Genomic DNA, 24,348 nt, shown 5'->3' on the forward strand with positions numbered 1-24,348 from the left:
GAAGCAAATTGTGCTAAGGGGGGTGGCTCTGTCTGGGGAGTAGTCTACCCACTCTGTCTCACTGTTTTGCTAATAATCTTAAAATATATGCTGGCTCATATTTGAGTTCTGTGCTGCCTGAAGCCAAGAATCCACCATGGGTTGTGGAACCTTGGTCTGTATCATCTCAACTAAATCAGTAGATGGTATATATTAATTTAGTGAATTATCAAAAATCCTCATTCTCCAAATGTTGCTATTTACTTGTATACTTCACTTATTTGACTAATGGTTTGAGAAAAAATTGAAAACAACTACTTTTCATGAATGATAATAAAGACACTCTTTGGGAATAAAAGCATTCACTATTTCAACAAGAACTTTAACATTCACACAAAACTGACATTGATGGAACAATATTATAAAGCAGTGCTTGGAATTTTTACACATGTGTATTAGTACTGACTATCATTATCAGCCTATCCTTGTTCTTTTGTTTCTTAGGATTACTAAGGTTTAACTAAACCAACCACTAAAATACTATTATGGCATAAAAAGAACATGGAGAGGAAATGGAGGAATGGAGAGGAAATCAGGAAACCAGCTGCTGCTGCTTTTTTATCCTTATCCAAGATATGTTCATTGATTTATTTTTGAGAGAGAGAGAGAGAGAGAGAGAGAGACAAAGAGAAAGAAAGAGATATCAGTTGCCTCCTGTGTCTGACCAGGACTCAAATCCACACAGGACTCGAATCCACAATCTACTATGTGCCCTGACTGGGAATCGAACCTGCAACCATTTGGTGTACGAGAGATGTTCCAAATAAACGAACAACCCAGCCAGGGCAGGAAACCAGTTACTGTAACCTATTAAAATAAGAATTGTTACTTTGGGGGGGAAATCACCTATATTCTTCTGGACTCAATATGCTTCATCTATAGGCATCACACTTGCCTTGACCTGTGGATCAAATCTGGTTAAATTACTACTCTCTTGTGTAAAGCCCTTCAATGACTTTGTATAGCTTTCAGTTTAAACTTCTAAATTCTGAGCGACTTCAGTAGGAATAGTGAATTGAGGACCTTCCAACCATAAAAGCAATGAGAACACTCATGCAAATGATCAAAATCAATTTTTACAGATCTCTCAAAAATAATGAGTTTTGCAAAGATCTGGGATCATTTATTATTAATTTTAATTTTATTGTTCAAGTACAGTTTTCTGCCTCAACCCCCGCACCCCAGTCCAACCCCCAGACCTTTCCACCTCCCTCCTGTTTCCACCCCCCCTCGTTATTGTCCATGTGTCCTTTATAATTGCTCCTACAAACCATTCACCTTTTCCCCCTGAAATTCCCTCCCCTCTGGTCACTGTCAGCCTGTTCTCAGTTTCAGTGTCTTTGGTTATACTTTGCTTGTTTGTTTGTTTTGTTTCTGTTAAAGGTGAGATCATATGGTATTTGTCTTTCACGAGCTGGCTTATTTCACTTAGCATAATGCTTTCCAGTTCCATCCATGCTGTCATGAAGGGTAGGAGCTCCTTCTTTCTTTCTGCTGCATAGAATTCCATTGTGTAAAGGTACCATTGTTTTTTGGGATCATTTATTTTTAAAAAATGGCTAAGTCAGTAAGTACCGTGAACACTGTGGTATTTTAACTTGCTCTATTTCCATGCTCATTTCCCCAGCTTAGTAGTACGCTTGAAAATAAACAACCTGCAATCACTGTGAAAACTATCAGCCTAGCAGTCAGTGCAGGAATCAGATGGGGCTGGAATTTTCCCAAAGCCCCATTCCCAGAAACTGTCATTATTTGACCTGTGTGACAATTCCCTGTAAAATCCCACTTGCATAGCTTTGAATTTAATCAGTGTGCCTCCAGTGCAAACAATCTTTCCCTTGAGGTGTTTGCTTAAAATAAGCAACAGGAATTGCTGAACACCATAGCTGCCTGTGACATAGAATAACAGCTGAGACAAACAATAAGCTAAACAAACAACATGAAAAAGAGAAGCTGGGGAGAAGTCCACAGGGGGGTTGGAAAAAGCTCTGACGTGGTCCTAAAATAGTAGGTCATGTGCAAGTGTATGGCAATGCACATACTCAGAAGACGTGAGAAGGCCCTAAATCTTCACTTCTGGTTGAGCAAGTGAATACTAAGGCAGAGTTGTCAGTTGCTTAGATGAATGTTTAAGCATGCCCCAAGTACATAGAGCCCCTGGCAAACAATGGGAAACGAACTGACTAATCATTTAAGGATATCAATATCCAATAATAGAATATAAACTCAAGTAATATAGACTTTAGTACAGTATTAGCTCAAGAAACTAAACAAATAACAACTGCTTAACAACAACAAAGGCAAATAACAAACAGGAGGGACGGAGAAAAATTTGATTTCAAGAATTATCACATAAAGTGTCCAGTTGTCAACAAAAAATATGAGACATGCAGAGAAACAAGAAAGTACGGCTCATCTATGGTGAGTGGGGAGAGCAGTTAATAAAAACTACCACTTAGCAAGCTATGACACTAGACTTAAGACTTTAAATCAGCTATTTTAAATGAGTTCAAAGAACTAAAGAAAACCAGGCTTAAATATCTAAAGGAAATTATAACAATGTCTCATCAAAAGGACATAAAATGTAGAAATTATATGAAAAATCAAGTAGGAATTCTAGACGTGAAAAGTTTAACTGAAATGAAAAATCACTGGAGGGGGCTCAACAGATTTGAGGCAGGTGAAAGAATCAGTGAAGTTTAACATAAGCAAATGAGATTATCCAGGACGAGGAACAGAAACAAAAAAAGACTGATGAAAGGTGAACAGTCTCAGAGAACTTGGGACATATCAAACGGAGTGTAAAAAGCACAATGGGAGCCTCAGAAAGAGACAAGAGAAAATAAAGAGCAGAATGAATATTTGAAGAAACAATATCCAAGAACATCCAAAATTTTATGAAACACATTAATCTACTTATTATACAGGAAGCTCAACAAACTGCAAGTAGGATAACTTGAAGAGATCCATACCAAGACACATCAAAATTGACCTGTCAAAAGACAAAGACAGATCTTGAAAGTAGAAAGAGAAGCAGCTCGCCACATACAAGGAATCCTCAAGATTAACGGCTGATTTTTCATTAGAAGCCAGGAAGGCCAGAGGTAGTGAGATATAACATATTCAAAATGGTGATGGAAAAAAGTCAATCACGAATTTTGTATCTAACAAAACTCCTTCAAAACAAGGAAGTTAAAGAATCTCAGATTTTTTAAAAAAACCAGAGAATTTGTTGCTAGCAGACTTGCCCTATCAGAAATATTAGAGGGAGTTCAGTTCTTCAGGCTAAAATAAAATGACACTAGACAGTATGTCAAATTCACATTAAAAAAAATGAACACTGGTAATTACATAGGTAAATATAAAACAGTAAAAATGATTTTTTTGTTTGTAACCTTTGTCTACTCTGTTTTAAATGCATATGGCAATAACTATAAATCTGGGTTGATGGGCATACAATATATAAAGATATTAATTTATACCATCTTAACAGCAAAAAGGAGTGGGAAGAGAATGCAGTTATAAAGGAGCAAATTTTATTCATTTTATTGACTGATTGAATTTATTTGGGTCACATTGCTTAATAAATTATATAGGTTTCAGTTGTACAATGCTATGATACATCATCTGTAAACTGCACTGTGTGTTCAGCACCCCAAATCTAGTCTCGTTCCATCACATAACATTTTTATATAGTATTGAAATTAAGATGTTTCTAATCCCAGAAAGGTTGTTTATCTCAAATACAAAATATCTGAAGAAAACAATGAATTAAAATGGTAAATTGAAAATATTTACCACATTTTGCTGTGTATAATGCACACCCATGTTTTTGGGCCAAACTTTCAGAAAAAAAATCATTTGGTTTAAATTTTTAACTCAATTTTTAATTTATATATACCGGTAAAACTGATTATTGTATCCCAGGGATTATTTTGCACACAGGTACCATTATTGCTTTCTAGAGTTATACTTTTAACACATGAGCATAAGTAAAATAATTAAAAACACTTATATAGATACGGAATTAGTACTACCTACGTATAATGCACACCCTTATTCTTCCCTCAAAACTTCAGGCAAAAAGTGTGCATTACAAGTGGCAAAATACAGTAATACAAAAAAAGGCAGTAATATAAAGGAAGAGTAGAACGAAGATATCAAGTATATAGACTGGCAGATGAATTGCACATATTATCAGTGATTACATTAAATGGTAATGGGATTAAATGCCCAACCAAAAGGTAGTGATTCACAGAACAAATGAAATACATAATCCAATTATATGCTTTCAATAATAGACAAACTAGAGTCAAAGATTGAAACAGGCTGAAAATCAAAGGATGGAAAAAACATAAGATCTGGACAGTAACCAAATGAGAACTGGAGGGGCTACACCATATCAGACAAAGTAGGCATTAATACTAGTGAAAAAGATATCAGAATTACAAGCATATGTGCACCTAACAACAGAGGCTGGGAAAACATAAAGCAGAAATTAACAAAAGTGCAGGGAGAAATAAACAATTCAACAATAGAAGTTACACACTTCAATATTCCACTTTGAGTAACACACAAAGAGAGAAAGATCAAGAAAGAAATGGAAGACCTGGACACTATAAACTAGCTAGACCTAAGAGACATCTACAATACACTCCACTCAACAACAGAATACATATTCTTCTCAAGAGCATATAAACAATTTGAAGATAAAACATTATTAGGACACAAAACAAGTCGGGAAAAATTTATACAGATAGAAACCATACAGAGCATACTATCTGACTACAGTGAAATGAAATTAATAAGAAATTTGGGTGGGAGGGTGGGGGGGGGAGGGGGGTCAGCCGGGGTGGGGTGGAGGGATGCGGAGAAAGGGCACACAACTGTAATTGAATAACAATAAAAAATAAAAAATAAATAAATAAAAGAAAAAAAAAGAAATTTGGAAAGTCCACAAATACGTGAAAATTAAACACCTTCCTAAATAACTGAAGGGTAAAAGAACAAATCACAATAAAAAGGGAAAGAGTTTTGAAATAAATGAAAACAAAAACACATCATTCCAATATAAAATATATAGGTTGCAGCTAAAGCATTGCCTAGTGGTAGGTATATTTACAATTGTAAATATTTGTATTAAAAAGATGAAAATAGCTAATCAATAGCATATCCGACCACAAATAGAAACTAATAAAACAGCATACTAAACTCAAAGAAGGAAAAGGAAATAATGGTTATTACAGAAAAAAATGAAATAGGGAATAAAATAAGAGAGAAAAATCAAGGAAACCAAAAATCAGTCCTCTGAAAAGATCAACAAAAAAGACAAATACTTAGCTAGATTAACCAAACAATAAAAAAAGAGAAAGGACTTAAATTACTAAAATCAGAAAATGAAAGAAGAGACGATACTATCAAACTTACAGAAATAAATCAGATTATAAAGAAATACTATGAACAGTTCTATGTCAACAATTTAGTGAGAGTAGGTGAAGTGGATAATTTCTACAAAGACACAAACTAGCTAAACTGAGTCAAGAGGAAATAGAAAATTTGAACAGAACTAAAACAAATAAATAGATTGAACTGTAATAAAAAAACTTTTCACAAAGAGGCCTAGGACTGAATGGCTTCACTGATGAATCCTACTAAACATTAAAAAAGAATTAAACCAATGTTTCACAAACTTAAAAAAAAAAGACAGAATACTTCCCTTCTATTCTCTGACGCTGATAATAACCTGATACTAAAAACAAAAGAAAAAATAATAAATAAAACCAAAGATATCAGAAGGAAATTATGTATCATATCACTTACGTAAAAATAGATGTAATAATTTTCACTAAAATTCTAGAACACTGACTCTGGAAACATTATTGGTTTTTTTACATTCAGTATCAGTTTGTATTACTTTCAGATGTACAGCACAGTGGTTAAACAATCATATACTTTACAAAGTGGTCCCCCTGATATTTCTACCATACAACTGGCACCATAAACATTTATTACAATATTATTGAGTATAATTTCTATATGCTGTACATCCATAAGTATTTTGTAACTACCAATTTTTATTTCTCCCTCTTTTCAAAGATTTTATTTATTTTTTTTTTTAGAGAGATGGGAAGGGAGGGAGAAACATGAATTGGTTTGCCTCTCACACACCCCCAACTGGGGATCTGGCCTGCAATCAGGAATGTGCCCTGACCAGGAATCGAACCTGCAATCTTCCAGTTCACAGGCTAGCACTCAATCCACCAAGACACATCAGCCAGGGTCCAACCTTTACTTCTCAATACCTTCACCTTTGTCACCCAGTCCCCCGATAGCCCTCCCCTCTGAATCATCAATCTGTACTCCTCTGTATCTGTCAGTGTGTTTATTTACTCCTTTATATTGTTTTTTAGATTCCACAGATGAATAAAATCCTAAGGTATTTCTCTGTGACTGACTCATTTCACTTAGCCTAGTAACCTTTAGGTCCATGCCTGCTGTCACAAATGGTAAGATTTTTATGTCCATTTATTATTCACATTTTTGATATTTTTTCCTCTGTTTTAAAGAAGACTCTAACATTTCTTATAATACTGGTTTGGTGGTGATGAACTTCTTTAGCTTTTTCTTGTCTGGGAAGCTCTTTATCTGTCCTTTGATTTTAAATGATAGCTTTGCTGGTAGAGTAATCTTGGCTGGTACATCCTTGCTTTTTATCACTTTGACTATTTTGTGCCAGTCCCTTCTGGCCTGTAAAGTTTCTGTTGAGAAAACAGCTGACAGTCTTATAGGAGCTTCCTTATAGATAACTGCTTTTCTTTTGCTGCTTTTAAGGGTGTTTCTTTGTCTTTAACCTTTGATATTTTAATTATGATGTGTATTGGTATGGGCCTCTCTGCGTTCATCTTGTTTGGGACTCTGCACTTCCTACACTTGTATGTCTTATTTCCTTCACCTGGTTAGGGATGTTTCTGTCATTGTTTTTAAAAATAGGTTTTCAATTTCTTGCTCTCCTTGTTCTCCTGGCACCCCCATAATACAAATGTTGGTATGCATGACACCGTTCCAGAGGCTTCTTACAATAATCTCATTTTGGGGGATTCTTTTGTCTTTTTGCTGTTCTGATTGTTTTCTGCTTCCTTATATTCCAAATCTTTGATTTGATTTTCTGCTTCATCCAGCCTACTATTGATTCCCTGTAGCTTATTCTTCATGTCAGTCAGTGTATCATTCATTTGTTTCTTTAAATGGTTTCCATGGCTGTTGAAATTCTCACTATGTTTGTTGAGCATCCTTATAACCACTGTTTTGAACTCTGTATCTGGTAATTTGCTTAAATCCATTTCATTTAGTTCCTTTTCTGGAGACTTATGATCTTTCATTTGGGTACTGTTTATTTGTCTCATTTTGGCTGCTTCTTAGTACTTGTTTCTATGAATTAGGTAGAGCTACTATGTCTCCTGGACTTGGTACAGTGGCCATATGTAGTAGGTGTCCTGTAGAGCCTGGCGTAGCCTCCCCAGTCACCCAAGTTGGGGACTCCAGGGTGTCCCCTGTGTGGCACTCTCCTGTTGTAGTTAAATCTTGATTATTATTGACATGTCAATGGGAGGGATTGACCCCCAGGCCAATCAGCTCTGAGGACAAAGAAGAAGAGGAGCTGGTCGGCAGGGGGCTTGCTGCAGACTTGCTTCAGTGGGGCTTTGGTTCCCACTGAGTCTGTCCCTTGAGTGTTTAGGCTCGTGGAGGTGGTAGAGTGGTAATTTGGTGTGATCTGCAGTTCTCCACCAGGTGTACTGGCTCCGGGGCCTCCTGGGAGGTGCAAAATCAGCCATGGTTTGTGCCTTACCTGGGGCCAGCTATGAAGAGCTACAGAGCAATCTGCTGATGGTTGCTACTTTTACCGGGCTTGGAGATGCCCAGGAGAGGCCAAGCTGCCAACAAAGGCCTGCTGCTCCTAGTGCCAGGTCTGGGACCACTTAGCAAGAGATACTGGGTATGCAGAGGCCAGATGCTACTTGTTTGAGAGATTTTAGGGAAGTCCAAAGCATGAGGCAAGAGAAACCATTCGTATGGAAAGCCACTGAAAATGGCTTGGGTGGGTCCACAACTTGGTTGGGGCAGGATTTCAGGGAATCACCAGGGCAGGGCAAACAGTGTTAGTGAGGTTGATGGAAACTCAAATATGACACCTGCCTGTAGCCTCTGTAGGAAAGGGCTCAGCAAAGGAACAAGGGCCTCCACCACACTTCTGTCTGGGAGAAAGCTGTCTCTCTAGCCTTGACCCCGAGGCCAGGCAATTCAGTTCCTTCCCATTATGTCCCTGGTCCCTTTCAAGCAGCTGCCCCAGTGTCAGAGCTCAGAGTGGTCTCTGTAAGTCCGTGCACAGGGTCTTTAAGAGGAATGCTCAGGACTCCAGAAGTCCTCTTATCTCACTCAGCTGCAATCCCCACTGATTTTTACAGCCAGAAGTTATGGGGACTTCTACTGCTAGCACGGGAACCCTGGGCTGGGAGTTCTGATGTGGGGCTGGGACCCCTTATTCCACAGCCATGATATCCTTTCCAATTTTTTTTGAAGGTTTTGGGATTTTAAAATTTTTATTTCATTCATTCATTCATTTTTACAGAGAAGGGAAGGAGAAAGAGAGGGAGGGGGAGAGAAACATCAGTGTGTGGTTGTACCTCATGCACCTGCTGGGGACCTGGCCCCCAACCCAGGCATGTGCCCTAGACTGGGAATCAAACCAGTGACCCTTTAGTTCGCAAGCTGGCACTCAATCCACTGAGCCACACCAGCCCGAGCCCCTTTCCAATTTTATTTAAAAGATTTTATTTATTTATTTTTACAGAGGGGAAGGGAGGGAGAAAGAGGGAGAGAAACATCAATGTGTGTTGTCTCTCAAGGGCCCCCTACTGGGGACCTGGCCTGCAGTCCAGGCATGTGCCCTGACTGGGAATTGAACCCGCCAAGCTTGGTGCTCAGTCCGCTAAACCACACCAGCCAGGGCTACTTTCCAATTTTTAATTGCCACATGCAAGTGTGGGACCAGCCTGTTCCATGTGTCTGCCCCTCCTATCTTTTTCTTCTTTATATCCTTAGTTGTAGGCCTTCTGTTTAGCTAGATTTCAGGTAGTTATGAATAATGGTTGTACTATAATTCAGTTGTAATTTTGATGTGGTTGTGGGAAGTTCCAAATACTGTCTATCTATGCCACCATCTTGACCGAAACTCCAGATAAATCCAGTACCACTCAAGTCACTATACACCATCACCATATGTGATGTTGCCAGAAATGCAAGGTTGGTTCCGTAAAACAAAAATAAATCAATGTAAAACACTATATTAATAAAGCAAAGGTAAAAAATACACATCATCATCTCAGCAGATGCAGAAAAGCCTACTAACAAACTGCAACACCCTTTTCATATTAAAAATACTAAAAGGCAATGTCTTTAACTGAGTAAAGGCATGCATGAATCCCACAACATCATACTTAATGGTGAAAGACTCAAAGCTTTCTCCATAGGATCAAGGACAAGACAAGGATGTCTGTTCTTGCCACTTCTATGCAACAATGAACTGAAAGTTCTTGCCTGGTAATTACTAACAAGACAAACAAAAAGCATCCAGACTAAAAGGAAAGAGTTAAATATTTCTATTTAGAGATAATATGAAGTTGTATATAAAAACTTTTAAGTAAACCATGTACAGAGAAAAACTATTAAAGCCAATTAAGTGATTATCAGTAAAGTTTCAAGATATAAGATGAATATACAAATGATTTTTATTTCTACACACTTGCAATGAACAATCTGAAAATGAAATTAATACAATTTCATTTATAATAACTCAGAAAGAAAAAATAGAAGTTCAACAAAAAAGGAGACTATACTAAAAAGCAGAAAACATCACTAGAAAATATTAAAGAAAACTAAGTAAATGGATAGATATCATTATTCATAATCATAAAATGCTGTTAAGATGTCAATACCTCTGAAGTTCATCTACGCACTCAGTACAATCCCTGTAAAAACTCTACCTTTTGTGACCTGGCTGTGTGGCTCAGTTAGTTGGAATGTTATCCCACGCACCAAAAGGGTGAAGGTTCAATCCCCAGTTGGGGCTTGTACGCAAGGCAGCCAATTGATGCTTCTTACATCATATTTTTTTAAATCTCTTTTTCTTCTTTCTTTTTGTAAAATCAATAAACACATCTTCGGGTGAGGATTAAAAAAAATTTTTTTAAATCTAACTTTTGTGCAGAAATTAACCATTGTTCCTAAAATATACACAGAAAGATCAGGGGCCCAGAGTAACTAAAACAATCTTGAAAATGAAAAAGTTGGAGGAGTAACATTCACCCATTCTAAAACATACACAGCTAAAGTAATCAAGGTAATGTGTTACTGGCATGATGGCAGACACAGATCAGACACATGGAAGAGAATTAACAGTCCAGACATTTATGGTTAATTGACTTTCAAAGGGTACCAAGTCAGTTAAATGGGGGAAAAGAATAATAGCCTTTTCAACTGGTGCTAGGACACCTGGATAGCCACATGCAAAAGAAATGTTAGATCTTTACCTCACACTGAATACAAAAATTAACACGAAATGAATGTAAGAGCTAAAACTATAAAACTCTTAGAAAAAAACACAGGTGTATATCTGTATTTTTGACCTTGGATTGGGCAATGGTTTCTTAGGTATGGCATGTAAAGAACAAGCAAAAAAGAAATAAGCCAGTCATAGAAAGACAAATACCACATGATTTCACTCATATGTGGAATCTAATGAACTAAACTAACCAGCAAAAGAAACAAACTCATACAGAGCAGAATGACAGCTATTGGGAGGGGGAGTTTAGAGGGTAGATGGATTGAGCAAAAAGGAAAAATGGCTCATGTACATGGACAACAGTGTGGTGATTGCTGGCAGGAGGGAAGTATAAGGGGCTAAACTGCAATGGGAAAAACACAATAAAAAAAGAAATAACTAAGGGTGATATTAACAGAGGCTATAGATTCATTTAATTAAAAAAAATAAAGAACAAGCAAATAAGGAAAAAAAAAGGAAAATTCAAAACTTTTGTTTTCTCCTTTATCCTAAGAAGAAAGTAGTAAGACAGAAAACAAAATGGAAGAAAATATTTGCAAATCATATATATCTGAGTTGAGAATCCAGAATATATAAAGAACTCTTACAAGATAACAGTAAAAAAGGAACAAAAGATTTGAATAGACTGTTCTCCAAAAAAGATATACAAACAATTTATAAGCACATGAAAAGAAGCTCAACTTCATTTGTCATTAGAAAAATGTGAAATCAAAACCACAATGAGATATAACCACTTCGTACTCACTAGGATAGCTAGATTTAAAAGACAGACAGTAGTTAAGCACAGATGCTCCCTGACTTACAATGAGGTTATTTCCTGATAAACCCTTATTAACTTGAAAATGTCCTAAGTTGAAAATGCATTGAATACATTTAAACTATCAAACATCATAGTTAGCTCAGTCTACCTTAAAAGTGCTCAGAGTACTTACATTAGCCTACAGTTGGGCAATTACTTGAGTTTCATCTCAAGAGTAATTGCCTTCCCTTCTCACCAGAATCTGGAGATACAGATAGGTGTTTCACAGAGATATGAGATGTTAAAACACAAACACAATATCCAAAATAAGCTGGCAACACAACACACTGTCCTTACTGTCCTTGTGCTCATGTTGTTGATGGGGAACTGCATAGCATCACGAGAGTACAGCACAGAATATTGCAAGTCAGGGAAAAGATCAAAATTCAAAATTCAAAGTACCATCATAAAGTGGAAAAATCATAAATCCAACCATCATAAGTTTTGGACTGTTTGTACTACAAAAATGTGAAGAATCTGGAAACCTCATATATTGTTAGTGGGATAATAAAAATGATAAAACCAGTGTGGAAAAACACTTGGTACATTATTAAAAATTTTAAACACAGAATTACCTTATGACCTAGCATGTCCACCCTTAGATATATATGTAAGAGCATTAAAATCATAGGTCCAAACAAAACTTGTACATGAATGTTGACAGTAGGGCTTTTCGTAATAGTCAAAAAGTGGAAATACCGCAACTGTTCATCAGTGAATGGAAAACCAAGATGTGATATATCCATAAAATAGAATATTATTCAGGCATAAAAAGGAATTAACTATGTATACTTGCTACAACATGGATGAATCTTGAAAACATTATGTTAAGTTCAAGAAGTCAGACACAAGCCCTGACTGGTGTAGCTCAGTGGGTTGGGCGTCATCCTGCAAACCGAAAGGTCACAGGTTGGGGGCACATGAGAGGCAACCTACCAATGTTTCTATCTCTCTCCCACCCTTTTTAGCTCTCTAAAAATAAATAAATAAAAAGTCAGATACAAAGTTAACATATTGCATAATCCCATTTACATAAAATGTCCACAATAAGAAAATCCATAGAAATAGAAAGTAGATTGCCAGAGGATGGGTGAAGGGGTAATTGGGTTTGACTGTTATCAGGCATGCAGTTTCTGTTGGAGTGATGGAAATGTTCTGCAATTAAGATAGTGGTGAGGGCTGTAAAAATTGTGAATATGCTAAAAAACAACTAAATTTTATACTTTGTGGTATGTGAATTATATCAGTGAAAAAAAAATCATACTAACTCCTTAACATGTCATGAGGTTTGACTTGTTTTGCATCCTAATTTCCTCTTTAGCCATATGTCTGGTTATTCCATATCTCCTACCCAAACTGGTCTTTCAATTCTGAAATAAACAAATGCTCTTACTTCAAGGCCACTGTATACTTTATTCACTTTGCTTGGGCATCTTTATTTTGTCCTAGCATAGCTAATTTCTACTCATTCTTTAGGTCTAGTGTAACTATCACTTCCTCAGACAATTTTTATTTTTAATCCTCTCATTATGTACTATAATCCTATTACCAGATACTAGATTCCCTGATACTGTGCTGGCCAAAAAGTCTGTTTAGTTTTTTTTCTGTAAAGTAAAGAAACATTTTTTATTTTCACCAATAACTTAATTGATTTGGATATTTTGAGTATGTCAATTATCTCCTGCTACTGGCTTCTAGTAGGCAGAGGCCAGGGCTGAAGCTAAACACTGTCCCACGCATAAGACAGCCCTACAGCAAAGAAGTAATTGGTCAAAATGTCAATAGTACCAAGAAACTTTGCAAACCACTTTTGACATGTTAGATCAGTCACCTTCTCCATACACTGCATAAATCTTTGTTTTTTTTTTGTTTCAGCATTTTTACCTTTCTTGAAATAATAAAGCATAATATGCTGAAAATGTTGTGTATTTACTTCCATCTTTGTTATTAAAACAGCTGCACAAAAACTCACCAATTTTGGTAAGTTTTTAAAAACATGCATGCTGATATGACAGCTGTCACAATACAATCTAACAAAATTGTTGCGAATGAGGTTAAAGACAACTAAGCACTACCAGAAACTTCTTATGGAAAAAACTAAACAAACTTTTCGGCCAATCCAATACTTGTCTTTGTAGTATACGTATGTCAGTGAGGGTGCACTGGTCAATAAGTGTTTAAGTATAGTAAGTCTTCCTTTAACACCATCAATAGGTTCTATGACTTTAAGCCAAATGATAGGTTCTGTGATTTTAAGCAAAATGATGTATAATAAAACAAATTTTACCATAGGCTAATTGATATAAACAAGAGTTAGTTACTGGCATCCCACCAACATTATTATGAAAAAACGTTGAACCAAACAAGTTATTCAAAGACCTGCTGTACTAAAGCAATTATTTCTACGGTCTATTACAACTTTAAAGTTACATGGTCTTTTCACCTGAAACTATGTTTAACTAACCAGGCCCTACAACTCAAAAACCTAATGAGTGGGCCTAAAAAGGCACTGTGTGTGTATAAATGCTATAAAAAGGAAAGGGAAGGAAATTGTTACCCCATTTTAGGAAATGCCCTAGCTGCAATGTGGGAACCAATTCACTACTTTCTATTTATTGATGAATGAGTTTTCCAACTTCTTGCTAACTAATGCTACAGAAAGAAAGAAACACATATAAAACACCAAAGACACTGTCCTTTGAAGTATGGGAAAGCATGTACAAACCAGAAGAAGGACCCTGGCTAGTGTCTCAGTTAGGTGGAATGCCATCCTGTGCCCCAAAAGGTTGTGGGTTTGATCCCTGGTTGGGACACATGTGGGAGACACCCTACTGGTGTTTCTCTCTCACACTGATGCATTTCTCTCTCTAAAATCAATAAACATAAATACTCATGGGTGAGTATTTAAAAAAACTAATTTTTTCCCCTCATATAGTACTACTGCAATACCCCCATCATTGAAAATGTGAAATCACCTCACATGTGAAAGACCAAAAGATAAATTGCTGTTTTACTTCTTTATTTTTCACAAACAACCCTACAAAACTATAGTCAACTGAAAATAAAGCATTTTTAAGATGGCTGGCTTTCTGACAGTTACATTACTTGGAGCAGGTCTGATGCTACTAGGATTTCATGAATATAGAAATTTGAAATGTGTACGAACCATTAGAGTCACCCTGGAATCAGGGCAGTTGGAGGTTTTTATGTGCTTCAGGATTTAAATTGAAAACCCCAAATAAATAGTTTTTTTCATGGTGGAGAGTTTCCAAACTACTAATCACCCCAGATGTTTTTTCATAACTACTTGGGAGTTCTAACAGGTGGTGGTATGAAATCTAACTCCTTAAAGTAGATTTAATTTAGAAAATCCCACTCTTTAATGCATAAATTACAGATATACATACAATATATAAGCAGTATACTTGTGGCATTGAAATTTCACATGGGAGGGGTAATTAGGAAAAAAAGTCTAAAAGTACTCCTATAGAGTGTGATATTGAAACAAAGGTTGAAACATTGCCCTAGACGGAATGTAGTGATACAGTTAAACTTTCTCAGAAACTGTGGTCATTTGTGTTAGAATATGCTGGGAAAGGAATCATGACACACCATACAGTTTATAACTTATCATAATACACTATACTTTTGTATAGCATACACTTGAGAAAAAGCTCCATTAAAAAAAGCTAGATTATTTCTATAATAAGTGTTCGTCATCCACTTTGGACAATCTAGAGTTCCATTTTAGGTTAGGCTTGATGTATTTTACTTTCCTTTTGTCCCAGAAGTTCTAAAATAATGTGGTAAAGTAATAATAGTTAACCACATCCATGTTCATTTATCATTTTATAGATATAGTAAACTATTACTTGACCACAAAAAGCTTATTTATCATCATTAAGTACCTGATTGAAATCAATTCTCAACTATAATAATAGGGGAAGTTTAGGTACAAATTATTCTAAATTTCAAATGTCATAATGAAAATATAAACAAGACCAATAATCTCTCTCTTTTTTAAAGATTTTATTTATTTTAGAGGGGAAGGGAGGGAGAAAAACATCGACGTGTGAGAGATACATTGATAGGTTGCCTCTCAGGCGCCCCAACTGGGGATCTGGCTTGCAGTCCAGGCATGTGCCCTGGTTTGCAGGCTGGTACTCAATCTACTGAGCCACACCAGCCAGGGCCAATTATCTCTTATTACAATAACAATACAAATAATTACTCTTCAACTAAAATTAGTTATTTATTCTTTCTCTTTATTTCTAAAAGTAACTTCAGAATAAATAACTGTACCTTTTGTGTAAACTTAGTGCCCAAGTTGTTCAAATAAGTAAGCAAGCAAGCCTGGGTTTCCTTTTTTCTTAACACAACACTGTCTTCTGCCTGCTTTTCAGTGTAGGTAGCAATGAATAACAAAATAGACTGAAAAAGAGAAGGAAAGATAAAATTCTAAATATATCAAGAATATTCAAATTTTAGGAACTGGGATGCCAAGAGACTGGCCTCTCTTCCTATTTATAGAGAGGGAAGTTAAAAAAGAGGTGCCTGATGAAAAAAGCAAGAGACGGAAAATCCTTCTACCTGAAAATACATCCTTCACATATCCTAATAATTCCTCAGAAAAATTCATGGTTTAATGATCCTAAAAAATGTAAGTATGTTATGGGAAGACTTAGCTTATAATTCCTTGTATTATTACATCCACAAATAACAAAGTCTGTGTTAATAAACAAGTTATGATTAACCAGGACCCATAAATACAAATATAACGCAAAGGTGGTAAGATACTAGGACTTATTTCATGGGATGATAGGGGCTAGAGAAAATATTAACATATTTGGGGAAAATTTGCTCTATTTTAAGGAAGAGGCGAGTCTTGAAGGATGGCTGTGGAATCCCAAAGAAGCTGACAGAAAACATATGAAGAGCATGTTTAGGGAACATGCCCAGGCTGGATGAAGTACAATGTATATGACAGAGAATAGGTGAAGATACAACCGAAAAGACAGGAGTAAGGATCATAAAAAGTTGTAAATGTCAGCAATGACAATATTATTATAATAAATAACAGTATGAATATACAGAATCTGAATAAATGACTGGTATTAAGTAGACAAAGGGAAATATCATAATTACAATTACACTTCTGTAAGTAAGAACTAAATATCTGTTATGTCTTGGTGATATAAAGTTGAATAAGAACAGTAGCTCTTGACCTTTTGGGAGGTGTGTCAGTCCCGGTTCTGTTTGCCTTTGAATCTATTCTTCCCCCTTCTCCTGCTCTGCACTGCATGACAGGAAACCTGACCCCATGCAGGCAATGTTTCCTAGGCTCCATGTCACCTGGCTAGTGTCTGGGTTTACTAAATGGGAAGCACCAGTGTTAAGATTGAAGGGCAGTTGGAAGCCACACATTTTTTCCCTCTCACTCACTCTCTGCCTTGGTAGAATCTCCACTATGACTACTTGCTTGCTCCCTTACCAGACAAATCTACCTTCCATCTTCCACATGGTAAACCCAGCCTCTGGGTTGCCTCATCTTTCCTTGTCCTCACTATCTCAGCGGCCTTCAGCTGTTGCTGTTATCCTCCCAGTTGGCCTCACTTAAGCTGCTCTTCTTAGCTTTTCTATCTCCAGTGTAACCAATTCCCTCATTTAATCCCTTCATGTTAAATACTCAGATGGGTTTCAATTTTCCTAAATGGAATGCTGACTCAAACAGAAAGGAACAAGCCTATTTAGGAATCTAAAACACTCCACCTGCACATAAACCTTTACAGACAGTTTTAGGGGATCCCAGCACCCTTGAAGCCCGTCCACTAATCCCAGATTATAAACAGTGAACACACAAAAAGGTAAATTTCTAGAAAAAAGATTCTAGAGGGGGATAAGATGGTTACAGAACAATGTGAATGTAAGTAATGCCACACAGCCATATACTTAGAAATCGCTAAAATGGTTAAATTTTGCATGTTTTTTAAAAAAGGTAAGGAAACAGTTACAAAAAAACATGGTAAAGGTACAACAGAAATAATGTGCAATTCTGTGGGAACATTTAAGAAGAAAGTACTAACTATACCTGCTGGAAGAGGTTCCAGAGATTACATTTGACCTGAACTGTGAATGTAAGAATACTAGGAAGACAGGGAGAAAAACACTGCCGGGAGAGGGAACAGAATATAAAGGAAGAATTGGTTAAGCTGTAAGTAGTTTGGCATGTCTGGTGCACAGGGCAGATGTTGAGAAGCTGAGATAACGCAGAGCAATTCCATAGAGCACTTTGAATGACATACTGATAAAATCCAAACTGGTGATCCAGAGGCAATAAACAAAACTTTTGACATATTTGGCCTGTGCAATATTTAAAGAAATTCTAGCAAGGTAACAGCTGGCTGTAACTGAGTAGCAAGGGCTATTTAAGTGCAGTGAGGTACAAAAGTCAATGCAGTATGCTGAAGAACAAAAAGTAGGTAAGAAGTAGAGCAACTAAGTACAATTTATTGTTCTTTGAATAAATTTTACTTGTGAAAGGGTGACAGAGCATTAGATAGAATGTGAGGTGGGGTGTAGGAATGTGTTTAGTGTGTGTGTGTGTGTGCATATGTGTAAGGGTAAAAATCTTTACATGAACTCCAAGAAGAGAACTTCTCAATTAGCATTTGACAGTGTCTGGAATGCCCAAACACCCAAAGATTTGCTGAAAGAACATTATGAAGAAAAGAAGGCAACAAAGAGGGGCTGAAGATGGGGAGTACTTATAAGAGAAGAATCATGAGTGAATAATAAAACAGTTAATATTTTAAGTCACTAAGTTTTGTAATTGTAGATATTTATGTGCTGATAAGCTTCAAGATATACAATGCTAAATGAAAAAAGCTAGAGCAGTGAGTGTGGGGAGATTTATTAGCTATTCTTTTGCACAACTTGAAAGTTTTGGTAAGTGCACAACTGTTTCAACTTTAAGAATGTGAGGTGTAGTGCGAATGCTTTAGATAGATTTTGTTTTGTAACAGTAAATACAATGAATTGCAAGATTATCCGAGAAGCAATGACAAAAGTCCAAAAGAGAAGTAATGGGAAGGCATAGTGCTAAGAAATTTGGCAATCAAAATGGAATGTGAATGGCAAAAAACTAGTTTAGGATAAGAAACAATGGCTGGAGTTTCTATTCATTGATTAAAAAAAAAAAGTAGGAAGCAGAGTAGCTGGTTTGTGCAGGATAAAGACTCACAAGTTGGTGTGAATTATTCCAGTTAGAAAATCATAGTTTTTGTAAGACCAGTGGTTCGTGTCTGAGTAATTTTGCCCTCTAGGGAACACACTGGCAACATCTTTTGTTGTCACATCTGGATGAGGGTGGGGAGTGGAGTGCTAAAGGATAGAGGCCAGCGATGTCGCTAAACATCCCACAATGCACAGGACAGTTCCCCAAATCGTCAACATTCAAGGCCAAAATGTCAACGTTCCCAAGAATGAGGGTTGACTGGTGTGACTCAGTGGCCTATGAACCAAAAGGTCGCCAGTTCGATTCCCAGTCAGGGCAAATGCCTGGGTTGCCAGTCAGGTCCCTCGTTGGGGGCTTGCAAGAGGCAACTAACTGATGTTTTTCTTTTTCTCTTTACCCCTCTCTGAAAATAAATAAAATCTTAAAAAAAAAAAACCCAAAAAACAGCGGCAAGAGTGAGAAACCCTGTTGAAGACTGTGGTTACTGAAGCACACCTGGATTACCAAAGTGCCAAAACTCAAAAATTCTTAAGCAAACACCGCATGGAGGGAAAATTTAAAGTATGTCAATGTTATCATGATCACTGTGAAAGTCTACTTTGGATTGGTTTACATGTAAGCCTAATATAACAACTACAAGATACCTTTTCCTCACAGACACAGATATAGATTCAGGTTAACTGTACTCAATTCTGATAAAGTGGGCAAAAGATGAGCCAAACACTAACAAAATATTAGTTTACAGTAAAGCCATTTACTTAGTTCTCCAAAAACATGTGATGGAGCCATTACCATTTAATATTTCCTGCAAAATGTGTCTATCAAGAGTCTGTGCACAAACATCATTTCTTCGGACAGAGCTGAGTATTTTAAAAAGAAACAAGACAATGGGTTTTTCCAACAATAAAACAATGGTAGCAATGACTGCAAACACTATGGGAAGTTTCAACAGAGGTGTTTTTCATTTACTTTCAGGGACATCGCATATGATGTCTGTAAATCATTTGCTCGAACTTTGAGTTTTATGTGGCTCTCGCTCCCAGCAGTACAATCCTCATTCTTTCAGGGTACAAACAATAGCAAAACCTGTTTCCCACACAGACAATACACCTTGACGACTGGCCCGAGGAACTAATCCTCCGCAAATGGAGGAAAAACTAACCAGGATTAGAAAAGTCAACTGAAAGTCATTTTCCACGTGAAGTTTCCTGCTAACCAAAAAAACTGGAATTGCTGTTGTTTTAAAATATACAGCTGGCATTTCGAACCTCTACACAGGACGACTTTTTGCAGTGGGTGCAGAGGAAAGAACACACCACTCGCCCCAAATTCGTAGTTCTAAAAGCGAGTTATCAGAAGGGCGTCAGGAAGGTCTTTCCCCAAAGCTAGGTGCCTGAGGAAGTCATTTTTTCCTATTTTGGCCCCAGCCCTCACAAGAGAAAATGCACCCAAGGTTGAAAAACATGCATTCCCTTCATCTTGTAGCCAACGCTCCTTCAAAGGTCCCAACTACGTGTTCAGGCCTGACTTGCCCTCCAAACCCGGGCCTCGGATGTCCCACCCAAGCTTCTCCTCAGCGCTACACCCCTACCCCCCGCCACGCAACCTGAGGAGAAGAGCATCCACACACAAAGAGGCTTAACTGCCCGAGCCTGCGGCTTAAGAAGAGTCACCGTCAGGCTGAAGTTGTCGGGGGGTAGGCAGAACCTCAAAGCTTCCCCACCCTGGGAAAACCTTTGGCCCCAAAGGTCCTTCCGCCCAGCTTAACTGGTCCAATATTACTCCTCGCCGCGTTCGAGCTTACCCAATACCAGCCGGGCAACGTCCGAAGGTAACAACATAATCGAAGCCGCAGATAGAACCCCAATAAGAGACAAGGCTCGGGTAAAAGCCAACACAGCAGCAGCTACTGTACCGCATCTCCCGGTTCCAGTGGCGGCACTGAACCCGCGGCAATTCGTCCCGCCTCTTTCACTTCACGCCAGCCAATCGCTTCCGCAGGAGAAAGAAAGGCGCCGAAATGAAACCCGCCTCCATTCTCCTTGAAACTGTCGTCATTTCCTCCCTCATATTTGAGGGGGTAAGGTTGAAGGGGGCGAGGAGGTGGGGTGGAGGCCCAGGAGTCGGAGCCAGAGGGCGAGCCTCAAACGCAAGGGCGCACACCATTGGTGGGCAAGGCGCAGGCGCGTGGCCTCAGATGTGCCCAATGTTTTGGGGAAGCGAGGCCGTGGAGCGGAGATCCGGTGATGAGGAGGCGCATGGGCAGATGGTGCCGGGGGCGCCGCTCAGCTTTATTTCTTCCTGTGGAGACCGGCGCTGCGAGGTCGCGCCAGGTTTGAACCGGAAGCGGGAATAGTGCGTGGATAGCGTGCTGGAGGTGTCTGCGGCCTCGGGCTTAGGCGTTTTGGGCTGCAACCACCGGCTTCTCCAGAGGTTGCACCTTTTCTGTCGGAGTCCAGCGGTAAGGGCGCGGAAGCCTTGCTCTTGGGGAATTCAGTCGTTTTCGAGCCGTTCGGCCCCAGCCTTCAGAGACTCAGACTCAGGATTCCTCCAGAGCGGCCCATACACTTCTTCACACGTCATTTTTCCCGGGCTCGCCGAGCCCGTAGCTAATTTATCCACGAACCTTATTCTGAAGGCAACTAGATGACTTGACTAATACCGTTTTTTCCCCTCTCATAATTAGCTTTAATCACCGAGCATCTATTGAAGTTAAGACTACAGTCGCGTGGTTAAGATCTTGGGCTCTGGAATCACACTGCAGGAGTTCAAATTCTGGCTGTCATCTGTGTGACCTCGCTCTACAATCTTCCTTGTGATAATCCCTTTTTGTGGTGAGCATTCAGGAGCGTTCGCTGCTGTTTTTGCTAGACAGAGGTTAAGTAAAAAGACTGTTAAAATTCAGGATGATAATGTGATAAAAGAGTACTGCGATAGTAGAGGTGTCAATAAGGTTCTGTGAGAACAGCCCAGGAGAATCAAATCAGTTTGTGCTGAGATGTCACAGTGTTAAATTGCCTTGGAGGATGGTAGGAGCTTTCTGCAGAGAAGACAAAATGCGTGTGAAGCCACAAAGTGTAGAAGGTTCCTGAAGCTCAAAAGTGAGGTCTGGTATTGAATGAAATAAATTTGGTCATTCGCAACATGTCGAAGTCATAGGAATGGATGAGAGATCACACTGGGAGAACATAGAGTGAGAAGTAAGGAGACAAGGATGTTCTTTCAGGTTTGGATGGAAGAAGAAGCATCAAACTTATGAAACAGAAAAGGAAGCGTGAATAGTGATAACTGCTAACGAGAATTTATTGAGCATTTGTTCTGTTCCATGTACTGTGAAACATGTATGTGAATTCTTACAATACCTCTTTGAGATAGGTGCCAGTATTATTTTTCATTTTATCATTGAGAAAACTGCAGTCAAGAGAGATTAGCTAACTTGCCCTAGGTTATACAATTTATAAGTAGCAGTGTCAGTACAATCTTGAGTACACAGCCCACATTCTTACCACTAGAAAAGAATCACATGCCAAGGGCAGAATTACATCCAGAAAGATGGGATTTGGCATTGTCAAATTCTGCAAAGGGATCACCATTGGATTGACCAATTCAGAGGCTGTTAGTTAAAGAATATGAAGCAGCCCTGGCTAGTGTGGCTAAGTGGATTGAACAGGCACCTGGGAACCACAGAGTCCCCGGTTCAATTCCCAGTCAGGGCACATGCCTGAACTGCAGGCTTGGTCCCCAGTGGGGGCCGCGTGAGAGGCAACCACACATTGATGTTTCCCTCCCTCCCTCCTCTTCCTCTCTCTCTAAAAATAAATAAATAAAATCTTTAAAAGTATATATGAATCATTCAGTTGCATGTTGGGAGTGGGACCTAGATCTTTCTGAATTAGCACATTAGTTGAATTCAGCTTTACCTAGTGACACTATTACTGTAGCTGACTAGTCTCTAGTTCTTTTGGTTTTCTTTTAGTTCCTCTGACATACCATGTGCTCTTCCATCTTAGGACCCTTAGGCTGTTATGCTCATCTCCTTCCCTAGAATATTCTCCAGCTCTATGATTGCCACTACTTCGTTTAGATCTTGGCTTTATTGTAACCTCCTCTGAGATGTGTTCCCTAATAGTTTATCAAAAATGATCCTTTCTATTACTGCACATTTGTTTCTATTGAGTCATATAACAGCTTGGAATTATGCATTGATCTATCTGTGTACTTATTTACTGTCACTTTCTCCCACTAGTTATGACTCCTCAAAGATAGAATTTGTGTCTGTTTGGTTCATTATAAGTCTAGACCCCCCTCCCCCCAACCAACGTAGTACCTTGTATATACCAGTTGCCCAGTAAATATTGTTGCCTATATCAGAGAATGAGCATCTCTTGTTTATGTACGTAATACTGCACTGTATTGTTTTCTCGAAAGTGATCAATCTTTGAAAAATAGAAGGGACAAAAGACAAGTAAGCCACAGCTTAAAAAAGAAATTTAGAGTTGCCTCTTCCTGGAAGTGTCACATTTTTAGTAAACATGCATTTTATTCACATTACAAATAACATATTTAGTATATTTAGGAATAAAGGTGCCTACTTTTTATTTTTTAACGTATTTTATTGGTTATGCTATAACAGTCATCCCATTTTTTTCCTCCCCTTTACTCCCCTCTGCCCTCTACCCCCATGCCACCATCATTCCCCCACCTTAGTTCATGTCCATGGGTCATACACATAAGTTCTCTGGTTTCTCCATTTCCCATACTATTCTTAACCTCCCTCTGTCTATTTTGTACCTACCATTTATGCCTTTTATTTCCTGTATCTTGTCCACCATTTGCCACTGCTCCCTTCCCACTGATAACCCACCATGTGATTGATCTCCGTTTCTGTGATTTGGTTCCTGTTCTAGTTGTTTGCTTAGTTCGTTTTCATTTTTTTTTTAAGGTTCAGTTGTTGATAGCTGTCTCTTGTCATTCCACTGTTCATATTTTGATCTTCTTTTTCTTAGATAAGTCTCTTTAACATTTCTTATAATAAGGGATTAGTGATAATGATCTCCTCTAGCTTTACCTTATCTGGGAAGCCCTTTGTCTGCCCTTCCATTCTAAATGATAGCTTTGCTGGATAGAGTAATCTTGGATGTAGGTCCTTGCCTTTCATAACTTTGAATATCTTTTTCCAGCCCCTTCTTACCTGCTGCCCCTTCTTACCTTGTCTTTTGGGAACCTTGTAACTCTTATGGGAACTCCTTTGTAGGTAACTGCCTCCTTTTCTGTTACTGCTTTTAAGACTCTCTCCTTATCTTTCACCTTGGGTGATGTAATTACGATGTGCCTTGGTGTGTACTTCCTTGGGTCCAACTTCTTTGGGACTCTGAACTTCCTGGAAGTCTGTTTCCTTTGCCAGATTGGGGAAGTTCTCCTTCATTATGTTCTCAAATAAGTTTTTATTTCTTGCTCTTCCTCTTCTCATTCTGGCACCCCTATGATTTGGATGTTGGAACGTTTAAAGTTGTCCTGGAGGTTCCTAAGCCTCTCCTCATTTTTTTGAATTCTTGTTTCTTCATTCTGTTGTGGTTGAATGTTTATTTCTTTCTTCTGTTCCAAACCCTTGATTTGAGTCCCAGTTTCCTTCCCGTCACTTTTGGTTCCCTGTATATT

At 38.1% G+C, this 24,348-nt stretch overlaps 2 protein-coding genes across 4 annotated transcripts in view; one reads left to right on the forward strand and one right to left on the reverse strand.

Moving 5' to 3' along the window:
- NPAT (nuclear protein, coactivator of histone transcription) overlaps window positions 1-20,657 on the reverse strand; it is a 68,808-nt gene extending 48,151 nt beyond the window's left edge. For both annotated transcript variants that reach the window (XM_045203958.3, XM_024570829.4), the window contains exon 1: window positions 20,495-20,657. In XM_045203958.3, coding sequence (XP_045059893.2) covers window positions 20,495-20,531 — 37 coding nt within the window. In that variant the 5' untranslated portion in view covers window positions 20,532-20,657. The remainder of the gene's footprint in view (window positions 1-20,494) is intronic.
- A 7-nt stretch (window positions 20,658-20,664) lies between these two features.
- The window catches only part of ATM (ATM serine/threonine kinase), a 169,345-nt gene continuing 165,661 nt past the window's right edge, over window positions 20,665-24,348 (forward strand). Inside the window, exons 1-2 of one of the 2 annotated variants that reach the window (XM_045203957.3) lie at window positions 20,665-21,151; window positions 21,377-21,524. The gene's annotated coding sequence lies outside the window, so the exon portion shown is untranslated. The remainder of the gene's footprint in view (window positions 21,152-21,376; window positions 21,525-24,348) is intronic. The other variant, XM_024570803.4, reaches the window with a different exon arrangement.

Source organism: Desmodus rotundus, chromosome 5 (genome assembly GCF_022682495.2).
Source record: "Desmodus rotundus isolate HL8 chromosome 5, HLdesRot8A.1, whole genome shotgun sequence".
Classification (NCBI taxonomy): domain Eukaryota; kingdom Metazoa; phylum Chordata; class Mammalia; order Chiroptera; family Phyllostomidae; genus Desmodus; species Desmodus rotundus.